The sequence below is a fragment of the Pleurodeles waltl genome, chromosome 5 (assembly GCF_031143425.1).
Source record: "Pleurodeles waltl isolate 20211129_DDA chromosome 5, aPleWal1.hap1.20221129, whole genome shotgun sequence".
Lineage (NCBI taxonomy): Eukaryota > Metazoa > Chordata > Amphibia > Caudata > Salamandridae > Pleurodeles > Pleurodeles waltl.
Window position 1 is genome coordinate 202,762,732 of NC_090444.1, and position 12,987 is coordinate 202,775,718.

The 12,987-nt window shown below is 41.8% G+C and overlaps 1 protein-coding gene across 2 annotated transcripts in view; it reads right to left on the reverse strand.

Annotated features, from left to right (window-relative positions):
• CENPF (centromere protein F) overlaps positions 1-12,987 on the reverse strand; it is a 364,724-nt gene that overhangs the window by 127,387 nt on the left and 224,350 nt on the right. For both annotated transcript variants that reach the window (XM_069233898.1, XM_069233897.1), the window contains exons 14-15: positions 8,268-8,420; positions 3,013-3,189 (exon numbers count right to left, since the gene is read on the reverse strand). In XM_069233898.1, the coding sequence (XP_069089999.1) occupies positions 3,013-3,189; positions 8,268-8,420 (330 nt within the window). The remainder of the gene's footprint in view (positions 1-3,012; positions 3,190-8,267; positions 8,421-12,987) is intronic.

Sequence of the window (12,987 nt, forward strand, 5' to 3'; positions counted from 1 at the left end):
AATTGAAATTTTTTCCAACTTTTTAAAAGTCCTGCTAGGGCCTTGGTTAAGTGCCCTTTAGCAGTTCTTAAATAGTTTAAAAAGTTATTATAGTTAGGGGTAAGTAACTAAAAGGAGTTTTAGTTTCTAAAATAAAGGCCCAATCTTAGTAACAAGATGAGCAGCTCAGAGGACATGGTGGAACTCAACCTCACCCCTTACCTCCATCTTGAGATCTTGTGATGAAATTGGTGTAGACTGTTTCTTAGACTGGGGATGAGCAGCCTGGGTAATAACAAAATCCAGCTTTGGATGTCCTATCAGTCATGCTGGAGAATCATCACAGGCTTTATATTTCTTGTCAATTCTTGGTAGAACCACTGGACTGCGGCCAGAGTTTTAATTATTTGCAAACCTTCCTCCCATACATAGTACACTATAGGGATTGGTATCACTGTTTCCCTTGATTGGTCTTTAAAATCATAAAGGAAAGAGTTTGACTGTTTTACAATGACTGGAAGCTGAAAAAGCTTGGCTGCTCCCTCCATGAGCGTATGCAAACCACCAATTTCTTCTGATGGTGAATCCCCCAGAGGTGGTTCAGGAGGAGGAGGAGGAGGAGGTGTAGGGATAAGATAGTTAACCTATTCACCGACCACAGATTAGGCATAATGGATTTCACCCTCCTCTCTATCATCATCCAAGGAAGGTGGGTCATCTCGAGGTGGCATGGCAATACAGTATTTGACACTGGGGCCACCCTGGGAGTTACAGGAAGTGGCATAGGTTCAGGCAATTTAGGTGCAGAAGGTGGTGGACACATCAGTGAAGAATGTATTTCTGCGGGTGTAGGGAAACATTTTAGTAACCTTGCAACATGCCCAGTAGGGCTATGAGAACCTGCATCACGCCTGCGGTGGTGGAGGAGGAGCGAAAGGATGGAACTGCTCCCCATACTGTCTTGGCAATCTGTGATATGTTCACTCACAGTATTCTTCATTATCATAGTCTTGGTATGTCAGATGAAGTTCTGCTGGGCTATGAGTTGTTCCAAAAGGCCCGTAATCATCAGCATCCTTTTCAGATTCATCCACATCCAACAAGTGACTCTGTGGCAAGGGGGATATGTTGCTAGGCGAGATATGCTCTGGGTGCAAAACTTCTTGTACCATTTTGTCCCTCATCAACTGCGTTGTTGACAGTGCGTCAGCGATTTAGTTGTCAAATCCGGTGCGAGAATCAACACGAGGGGCTTCTTTGCCTTAACCGCAAACAAGTAAACTTCTCCCCTCGATGTGCCGGAGACTATCTCTTTGACAGAATTTTCAGTCATCAAATGTGGTGGTGTGGCCATCAACAGAGTTGTTTTGGTTGCCTTGGACTAAACAGTAAGGGACGGTGAGGCGGTCAATGACGCAGTCGTCGTAGATGAAGTCACCGCCATCGATGGATCAGTGGCAGATGATGTGGATATGATCGACGTTTTCACTCAGGTAGCTGTTGATGATGGTCTTGACAGCGTTACCATCATCGAGGAGGTTCTCAACTTAAACTTGACTGGTTCTGAGGAAGATTCTGTAGGTTTTTAAAACCAGGGTTGAAGATGGAGTGGCACGTTCAGATCCTGCCTCAGAAGGTCTGTCAGTTTTTTCCCTTATGGGAGGTACCTTTTGAGGATTGATGATGTATCTATTTATAAGCTTTTCTGTGTCCCTCAGGTGACCCTTGTAACCTCACTCGTTTTCTTGGCTTTTCTTGTGAGGCAGGAGAACCCTCACTGTCCACTTCCTCAGAAATGGCAGTGGTTTTTGCCTTAAGTTTCTGCAGCCACAGTATCCTCTGCATTAAGAGTTTTTGAGGAAATAGTTCTTCAAATCTTGCAGCCTTTTACCTTGTGGGCAGGGTGAAGGCAATAAATACACTCCTTATTAGGGTGTTCTGAGTGCAGCCTCTTCTTCCCACATGTCCCACAAGGTCTATAGAGTCCTTTCTTCAAGGTTTCCGACACATTGAAGAGTGATACAGCTGAAATATTTTGGATAGACCAAATGTAAATACAAGCTGACAAACTGAGAAGAGCTCAGGGAGCCTCCCTTTCACACACAGTGGAAAATCTGAGGGGAAAAGTCTCTGCTGGGAGTGTTCTATAGGGTGTTGCATGAATGGCTGGAGTTTGGTTCTTTGCAAATGATGTAGATAAGCTATAAAACAACGTCTTTTGCCACTGTAAGCTACACAATACTACTTCCACTGTTGAAGAAATGCACAGACTTCCAATTTAACAACTGGGATGATTCAGGCATGTTCATCTATGAAATATCTAATACTGTAGAAACTATTTGTTAGGATTGTCCTTTTCCTAGAGGAATGCTCGATTTTAGACTTTTGATTAGATATTGATAGTGTAAAACCCTCAAAATGGCACAGAGAAAACTACAGTAATCAAAATGGAAAGATGTGACAAATTCAACAACAAACATTTATGGGCCTGTTTTACAGAGTTGAAGATTGGATGATGGTAAGCATCTGCGCTAGAATTCATGTCAGACCAGAGATAACACGAAAGGCATGGCATCAAACATTCTATACAGTTAATTGTGTGGCACATTGCATTAAGGTGATAACACATGGGAAGCCAACATTCACTGAGAAACTCTTACATAATTAACTGTCTAAATCATGTGATTGGTTCACAATACTAGGCAATGATTTTAACTCAATAAGCTAATTTGATTTACGTGGCACATACACAGCCAATAGTATGTTTAACAGTTTAGATACATAATCTAACTCGATTTAGAAACAAATATTTCAAAAAGTAAACTCATCTAGATCAGGAATTTACATACATTACATTCTACAGAATATACTGCACTTGAGAAGTAATTGTTAAAGTAGCTTAATAAATGATCAACTGGAAAGTCCTTATGGTCGTCTGAACTATGCCTTATAGCAGGGTTACAAAATGTAGGGAAAACAATCGAGCTGCGACAATATCACTGCTTTTATGGTAAGTTGGACAATGTATGTTACCTGCTTGTGTAGCTTTTCAAGGAGGACTTCCTGATCTGCATCAGCCTTCTGAATTCTTATCCGATATTCCTTGATTTCTTGTTCCAGTTTCTCAATCTGGTGTTCATATTCTTTTTGAGAACTGTCAAAATTCTTTTTCAATACAGCTTTCTCAGATGTAACTAGATCAAGTTGAACCTACAAAATAAATTAAAACTATTATTGTAAGGTCAGAAGCCACTAAAAAACATTTTGCTTATTAAGAATAAATTACTTACCTTCAGAAACACTCTCACTGGTGGATATTCTATCTAACTGCAGATTCCACATGGGTGGACACTACCAAGGTACCAGACTGGATTCAGAAAACTTTAGGCACAGCAGTACTGCAGAACAGTATTGCGCGGCTCCATGTGGACTCCACACCACTTTAGAAGTGACAGAGCAGAATCGCATTTAAGCACTACCCCTGCACTCTGACGTCAGTTTCTTGTCTTCGGTTTTCCCACTAGCCAGGATGCAGGGCAAGAACAATTGTTGGTACCAGTGTGCCGAATATTAACTTGGAAACATTTCTGATGTAATAAAATAAAAAAAGGCTTCTCCGATGGTGGAAATGGGAGGGCAGTAAGGAATCGGTGGTTAGAGTATCATGCAGATAGAGCAATACTGAAGGTAAGCACTTTATTCTTCTAATGGATACTAACAACCATAGATTCCTCACCTGAGAACAGAAACCAAAGAAGTACCTTTCACAGGTGCAGGGTCCGTAGAATAGGCTTAGACCAAAAGCTGCGATTGATCGGGCAGGCAAACAGTCCTTCTGGCCAGACCTGGCTGTCAAGGCAGTAGTGCTTCGTGAACATATGCAGAGGCCCAGCTTGGCATATGTCATGGACAGGCGTTCCACGCGCCAATGTAGTAGTAGCCTTTGCCCTGTTGGAATGGGCTCTAAGACATTCTGGAGGCTTCTTCCTGGCCAATGCGTAGCAGATATTAATGCAGAGGATAACTCACCTTGACAGGGTACTCTTCTACACAGTATTCCCTTACTTTCGCTCCAGAGAACTGGTCAAACAGTTGATAATCCATTCAGTAGTTCTTAGTAGGATCAATGTAAAAGCTTAGAGCCTTCATATAGTGCTATCTATGGAGCCTCTGATCGTCTTTCGAGGGCCGAAAGGGCGCAAAGAAAGCTGGAAGTGTGATGGACTGCCCAATGTGGAAGGGAATCTCAATTTTCACAACAAAAAAAACACCCACTCCTCAGCAATAAATTGAGGAAAAAAGAAGTGTAAGATAGTTGCTCTGAAAGTGCCTGAAGTTCCCTCCTGTGATGATCTGACATAATCACAATGAGCAAAGACAGCCCTTCAAGTCAGGACATACACATGAGAAACATTAAGACGAAAGTTTGTTCCCAAAGTGGCATCACAAATGGTCAGGGTGGGGACATACATATCAAACATTTACATTGATAATTCTCATCAAAACAGGTGATTTAAACAAGTACAGCAGGTCTGGCAAAGCCCAAAAGGACGCAATTTTGTAAATACCACACCATAAAATAGTTCCAGCGCCCTGCATGAATGGATTTCATGGAAGGTGGCCTGGCGGCAAGAATGACATCCACCACTTCAGATGGCAGATGAACCGGTTGGTTGCTCCTGCTCAATCTTCACACATGCAGGTGTAGGTTGCAGATACCCAGGTAGAGTCTTGTTGCTGTTAAAGTGGTATGATCCGTGGACAGATGCTAATGCTCAAAAAGTCTGGGTATCATACTCTCCTGGACCAATCTGGAGCACTAGGATAACCTTGGCTTGTCACTGCTGATCTTTTTCAGACCTTAGGACATGACAGTCAGAGAGGTAAAGGTGTAGAGCAGTCTGATGGTTCTTTCCCGTCCGAACACATCTCACACCTAAATTCATAGGGATATGCCTCCCATTCACATTTCCCAAAGTGCACCCTCCAGCTAGGCTTGAATCTATACATGCACCCTGATCTGTGCCAACGTGAGGAGCAGTCCAACAAGGAAACATGCATCTATCTAAACAGATGATTTCTTTCACAGTTCACAAACCTACAACTATCCTGCACAATACAGCCTTGAGTACTGATGTATATTTCAATCTTTCATTCTTATCTTTTTTCAGTTTGTTAATCGCTTATCCTTTTGTTTCACTATTTTCCCTATGTCAGACTTTTCACTGTGTGCTTTTGTTCCTCTTCCTAGCTTTCATTCCATTTTCCTCTATCTTTGTGTGTTTTTTCCTTCTCCAAAAAGTAAGAAATGCAATGAAATTGTGTCATTCAAACTTTATTATGTACACAATGTTGATAGTCTCCTAGCACCCCACAGGCTGTGGAATTCCTATGGCCCAATGCCCAGGACACATTGTTTGGGGTCAAGGGCAATAAGCTTTCATGTTCATTTTGTCCCTGGAACAAGCAAGCCCAACCCCCTCCAGCACAAACTCTTTGGCTGCTAGGTTACAGTACCACATTATGATCAGGAAAGGGCAATGTCTGCAGTTAAGGTAACATCTGTGTCCATATGTTAATGGTGTCTGAGCTTGTATCAATGGTTCAATAATGGAAAGTCTTTATTTTTAGGGTGAGCACTCTATAGAAATGTTGTAAGCTCGGACGCACTACTGAAAGTGGTTCTAGTACAAAAATGTGTACCTACGTTTGCAAAGTTTAACAGTATGAGGCTACACAATGCTCCAGGTATGCTCTCTGGGTTGAAGGAAATATTTTGCTTTCAGAACAAAATGGTAACAAAAAAATGCATGTAGGGAAAAATAAGTTTTGGTAAACTACTGTGAAATGTAGGTACCATTCCTTTAAAGCATTGCTCAGTAAAATGTGTTGATGCATGCTAGTATTCCGAAACAAAAACCTTAACGGAAACATTGGTGTAACCAGTTCCAACAAAATCATGGAGAACATGAAGATAAACAACCATTGACAAAACCAGTAGGTCTGACACTGATGTGTGTCTTGTTTAGACATTGTTTTGATAAAACTTTATTGCTGCGGGAGCTGCTGTACCCTTACCATCATAACAAACACTGGCAAAAAGCAAAAATATTTGGTCTCAAAAAGCACACCGTGCCACAGTAGTTCATGTCACTGAACAAAACTACTTTATGTGCCAATATGCTCCTTATGAAAAAGTAAAATGCTATCACTCACAGTGAAGCCAACCATAAACACAGAGAGAGAGAGAGAATTGTAATACAAATAAAAGGTCTCGGATAACCAATTAGGGGCACAATTCTCAAAGAAAATCACAAAAATGCACACACAGTATATGTCCTTGCATAAGTGCAGATTTACCACTTTCATGAATTCTCAATAATTTACAGAAGTAGGCCAGGAAATCGTACTCCTAGAAAATATTTGTTAACTGTATTTTAACACAAGCAAATATGAATGTGTAGATTTGCTCATCTCTTGAGCGCTTACAAGCTCACTATCCCTCCAACCACTTTTCCCCACCCACGGAGGAAGTTTTACGTCTGCTCTTCTCAGGAGTAAATTTCCAACATTTCTCTGTATGGGGAAGGATTAGAGAAGAGCTGATGAAAACCCCTAAAGCATTCAAGGTATGAGGTTTGCACAGACTCAAAAGGGCATTGGAACCTTAGAACCCCTATCTCCAGCCTCAGGATGTAGATCTACTGAAATTAGCCTAAATAAGGACATTGCTAGTATTCAATCCCTGCTACAAGTGTATGAGCCCTGGCATAATCAGAGAGTCTAATATCAGAGCTCTTATATGAGACTGCTGCCATAATTTGTCGCCGCGCTACATGGCACTAAAGGGACAAGTGGATTTTTGTTACAGGACAAGTAGATTTATGAAGAAATCTGTCCCACGGACAAGTAGATATTTTGTAAAATTACACACCCTTGACCCCATATGGCCGTATGTCGTACACTGCTCCATCGCTCCCTAGGTAGATTCATACAATGTAATTATTAATGCAAAAAAATCAACGTATGCAACACAGAACTACATGCAAACCTGTGAAATATCAATTCAAGGGAACTTGAAACTAACTTCGAAAGAAGTACTGTTTCCTTTACCAGACTGGATTATTTTCTTCATGGTGATTTTCATGGGTTTTTCTCCAAGTCCCTTTCAAGCTGCATTAGGGCACTCAACCTCTCGCCTTCAGAAAATCCTTTTCTTCCTTTCATTGCCCCACCCAGTTTGTCAGCAAGGGGTGCATCTTACCACTCATCAGCTGCCTTGAAACCATCCCCCATTAGGCACAATTATGCTACTTCTAGTTCTTGAGCCATGCTGCAATAGCTAAAGCTTTTTCTTTGCTTACCTACATAGTCGAGGGCCATGAGTCACCTCTCTGGGCACCCTTTCCTAATGCTCTTATTACTTTGGAGAAGGCAGAGAAGGTACCAGCATGATTTGCAACTCTCAGTTTAAGACTAAATCAAATACCTCTGCTTATGGCAGTCCTTTAGTAGCCAGTAAAAAGAAAAACAAAGTAAAAAGACTTGAGTTACAGGTTACTCTGTCTGATGCTTGCAGGAATCATTGCACTCTGTCTGCCCCACCCTTTGCCCAACCCAGTTGTAATCTTCTTGGTTTGGTCTTTGAGACAGCTTTAGCCAGATTATTGGTGTTTACTCTTTTCTTAACAAATCATAAAATGCAGAGCACTAATGAAATCATGATTAATTAAAAACATGTGTAAAATGGCAACATCCATAATGCTTTCAACAAGAAAGTAAAAACAAAAAGAAAGCAAACCAACGTACCAGCTTACCAATGCCAGATCTTTTGGCTTTGCCAATGATTTATTTTATTTTTTGTTACACTGTGACACTACTAGCCATTTAAAAAAATAAGGCTAGTACATTAAATGACAGAAGTGTGTAATGTCTGTCACTAGATGTATCCAGGCTCCCCTGACTCACTGTTTTATTGTTCAGGTCAATGAAACGAGTAACACTGACTTAGAAGTGCATGTAGACAATTACATTTTAGTGAGTTCTCTGATTACCATCAATACTATTCTAATAAGGGCAGCATAACAGACTTAAAATTCATTAACCTTTAACAAACTGTAAAGAATACTGTCTTTTTAAACAAGGTATATGATATCCAACGATGGGAGCGATCAAACCTATCACAGAAAGTGAAGTAAGAGCCCGATATGTAATCCTTAACATTGGTCCAAACTTTAAGATAGTTACCTTACAAAAAATCTCTTTCAGCATTTAAAAATGTTAATTACCTTACTGAGTTCTTCTTTTTCTGTAGTGAGCCGCAACTTGTCAACAAGAGCATTCTTCTCAACATTAAATTCTTCCTGCATTTTTTCAAGATCCCGACTGACTGTGCTTATCTTGCTCTTTAGGCTAAGACAATCCTCAGTCAATGCAGTTACCTATATTTTAAGAGATTAAATTATAATGAACATAACATATTAGAATGATAAAGGCCATTCAGTCAGGATAAAACAGCTGCCATTCCAAAACTAATTTTAACTAGCAAACAGTATGGGCTGTAAAAAGGCAAATATTTGAACAATGATATCGTTTCTGAGAAATCACACAGGGTTTCACTGTTTTTAAGGTGATGCTAATGAGGCAATCTGTAATTAACTCTTCTTTCAATAATGCTTTCCATTTTATTTTCAGAAACGTCTATTCTAAAGTGACTAACCACGTAAACCAATATCGAAAGCTGGAAATTTGAAGTGGAACAAGAGAGTACCATTGTTGTACTTCAATACGATAAACTAAAGTCTTGTGTGTTTTTCCTGTTAAGGTTTTCCTGTTGTTTGTTTAAACGGGTAACATAAAAAAAACAGGCAACCCTGCGCATTAGACACATCATAACGGATAGAACCCTGGACTATGTGAAGCATGTTCTACTGATAAAGTCTGTTTCCAAGGCAACCACGCTTGCTGCAAGTGAAGTCTCACTTCCAGACAGACAAGCATAAGACTTTTCTTTACTTCCAATAGAAATATATAGAAGCAAGGGCTCGATGAACATCCCACTCAAATAGAACATGGGTATCCAAACAGAACAGACCCACACGCTACACCAAAGACTCCCCAGAACATGAATATGTTGTCACATATCTACGTGTCATGCTCTTGGAAGTCTGGTTGTGAACCTTAAAATGTTCCTGACTTGTTAAAAAGTAAGTTTTGGCAGGAAGATTGTTTTCTTCCCAGCGATACAATACCATGTGTAGTTCAGCCATTACCCAAAGATATTAGCCATTTCCAAAGGTTTTGGTATAACTTTACCAACTGCAGGCTGCATTGCATCGATTCTGTGTCTTATCCATTGCAGATATGTTCCAAGCTTCCCTACCCTTACTGAATGTCTAGCCAGAGGTCCTGGTTTTCATCACTGCATTTCTGTATTGATTTCTGTCACCTTTAGGTCTTACTGTTTAGATGGATAGATATCATATATATCTTTCTTTTCTCTCTGTCACCACTGGGTAGTTATAGTTAGGACTACGTTTCCAGAATAAAAGTTTTTATTTTTTTTGTTTTGCTTATAACTTTGGCGTCATTTTACAAATCTTCATTAAACTTCCCAAAATCAACCTGAGCTCCTTCCTGTAAAGTTTTGAGGTATCCTGTCAAGCGGGGCCAACGTAAAATGGCGAGGGAGGGACCCAAACACGGCATTCCTATGACATTTTCCAAAGGAAAACTAGACACAGCTACAGCCAAAACAAATGAACTGAATTACACCAAATTTGATAGAAAGCTAGATTTTGGTCCGGAATCAGTGCTTTTTTTGATTTGGTGTCAAATCTGTTGTGGGATTTTTTGAGAAATTAAGGTCCAAAAGTTATGTATATTTCACACCGCTGAGAATCCATGGATCTAACCGATCAAAAGTTATGATCGTATTGGTTGCCACCCCATCAAAAATGTGGCTGTAGCTACTGTAGGACTTGAGGACTCAGTCCCCTATCCTTTAGGAAAAAAAATAAAAAGGAGTTATAAAGTTCTATAAATAAGTATAGGGGGCAGGGTAGGGACAACCTGCTCCCGTAGGCCTGGTGGGACATTTATCTGACTTTAGCTTGTCTGCTTCTGTGTTCCACATTCTTGGTAGATGTATGGCTGTTGTGCTATATTTCGCTAAATGCTTTTCTTCATAAGTTATGTGCTAATTTGGACAGCAACTGTGACCCTGGCACTGCCTTATGTTGAGGTAGAACATGGAGGATTTTAACTGTTTTTCCTCAACCTGTGCCTGGAAGGCTTTTAGGGGTAAGAAGGCTGGCTCTATGTATGTTAGCTGCTCCTCTAGGCCCTACAGTCCCAGGGTGTTAACGTATGCCATGTGGACTTCCCGCCCTATACTGGACTTGTCTGTTGTGAAGGTTTCAGAGGGAGTTGTTTGTCTGAAGAACCTTTCCACTGTCATGTTGTTTGGGTTCCTATACTGTAACTCCTTGTGTACTCTCCCTGAGATCACCACTAGATCTAATCACTCATGTTTGGGAGGATCTAGTGGCCAATGCTGCTGCAGCCACCCATGGAATGGTGTCAAGTGAAGTCTATCAGGGGCATTAGGTGTATTTAAGATGTCATCATATCCATTAGAATGCCAATTGTCAACTGGCTGTCAGAGGTTGACCTTTCTGGTAAAAGTGAGTGTGCTCTGTCAGTGCATGGATCCTCTTTGCAACTGGGAAGGTTTCAGTTTTGCTCATAGAAATGTCTAGTTCCTCTCAGGGACAGAGGATGATTTCCTCTTAGGTCAGGGAACAAGCTAGCCCCTGGAGGGTCTTTATTACTGTATCTTTGCTGCCCTGACACGGTCTGAACAATTTTGCCTGTACCAGCCAATCATCTAAATATGGGCATACATGGATCACCAAACTCCTCATGTGTGCCTTCACTACGGCGCAGCACTTTGTGGAAACCCTTGGCGTTGATCTTGTCCCAAACACGGAATGTACATAATCTACGATGAATTTCAGGAACCTCTGGTGTCCTCTGACCATCAGCACGTACAGGTATGCATCTGAAGTTTATAGTCATCATACATTCCCCTTTCTGCAGACGCAGAATGAAGTCATAATTTTGAATGGTTGTGCCTTCATGAACTTGTTTGGCACTCGTATATCTGGAATGGGCTGGAGTGTGTGTATATAGTTTTGATATTGTGAGACAAACTGAATAGACTCCTCGGTTATTTTCTCGTGTTGCCGCTTTCTCTGTTGCCTCCTTGTTTAACAAAGCTTAACAAAGCTATAACCTGTTATCGCAGGTACAGCAACTTTTCTTTGCTGCAAGTTTCGGACCTGATTCTTGTTTTTTTTTTTTTTAATAGTTCTATACAAAAGATATGTTGTATAATGTTTAGGATCGGCTTGTAAGAGGTGACTGTCTTCTTCCATTCAAGGATGAATCTTCTGGTTTAGCCTTGCACTTTTGCCATGTGTAGGATGGGATTCCACTGGTGGAGGAGGCTGGCCTGGCTTACAGTGGGTACCTGATGGTACTTACACCTTGTGCCAGGTCCAGTTAACCCCTATTAGTAGATTAATAGTGTTCTAGCAGCTTAGGCAGATAGAGGTAGCTATAGCAGAGCAGCTTAGGCTGAACTAGGAGAAATGCAAAGCTCCTACTATACCACTTATATCATATAGCACTATATCACAAGAAACACAATACTCGCAGTTACCAAAAATAAAGGTACTTTATTTTACTGACAATGTGCCAAAAATATCTCAGAGGAGATAAATAGGAGGTAAACAGTTAGAAAAGTAGTGCAAACTCTGTAGAATACAATAGGATGCAATAGGCCTAGGGGCAACACAAACCATACACTAAGTAAGTCGAATGTGAACCACTTAGGGACCCCTGGCCTAGTGTAGTGTGTAGAGGAGAAAACACTAAGGGTGTCCAAGATACCCCACCCCAAGACCCAGATAAGTAGGAGTAAAGTGATACTACTTTCCCAGAAACACACTAAACTCATGATAGTAGATTCTGCAAAGACCACAACAGGCTGCAAAGCACTGAAGACGGATTCCTGGACCTTAGGACCTGTAAAGGAAGGGGACCAAGTCCATGAGTCACGAAAGTGTCCGGGGGTGAGGGGGCAAGGAGCCCACTAAACCCCAGATGAAGGTGCAAAATGGCTGCCTCCAGGTAGAAGAAGCTGAAGATTCTGCAACAACAAAAGATGCCAGGAACTTCTCCTTTGCGCAAAAGACGTCCCACGGAGTGCTGGAGGATGCAGAGCGGTTTCTTTGGAGAAAGACTGCAAACAAGCCTTGCTAGCTTCGAAGGTTGCTGCCCGGGCCCAGGAAGGACCAGGGGGTCGCCACTTGAAAGAGGAGACAGAGGGGGCCCTCAGCAATACAGAGAGCCCACGCACAAGAAGGCAGCACCCGCAGAAGTACTTGAACACGGGTTCAAGAAAACTGAGCACAGCAGTCGTCTCAACACTACAAAAGAGGGTCCCACGAAGCCAGTGGTCAACTCAGCGAGTTGAGCAATGCAGGACGGAGTGCTGGGGACCTGGGCTATGCTGTGCACGAAGGATTCCTTGCAAAAGTGCACAGAAGCCCTAGCAGCTGCAGTTCACGCAGTACACAGGATTACTGTCTGGAGAGGGGAGGCAAGGACTTACCTCCTCCAAATTTGGATAGTTATACCACTGGACAGTCTGGGTCACTGGGGTCCACCACTTGTGTTCCAGGGGCCACGCTCGTCAGGAAGAGAGGGGTCCCAGAGTACCGGTGACGCTGAAGTTTGGTGCCTGCTGGAGCAGGGGGAAGATTCCGTCGACCCACAGGAGATTTCTTCTTGGCTTCCAGTGCAGGATTAAGGCAGACAGCCCCCAGAGCATGCACCACCAGGAAACAGTTGAGAAAGCCGGCAGGAGTAGGCGCTACAATCTCGCTGGTAGTCTTCTTGCTACTTTGTTGCAGTTTTGCAGGTGTCCTGGAGCAGTAAGCG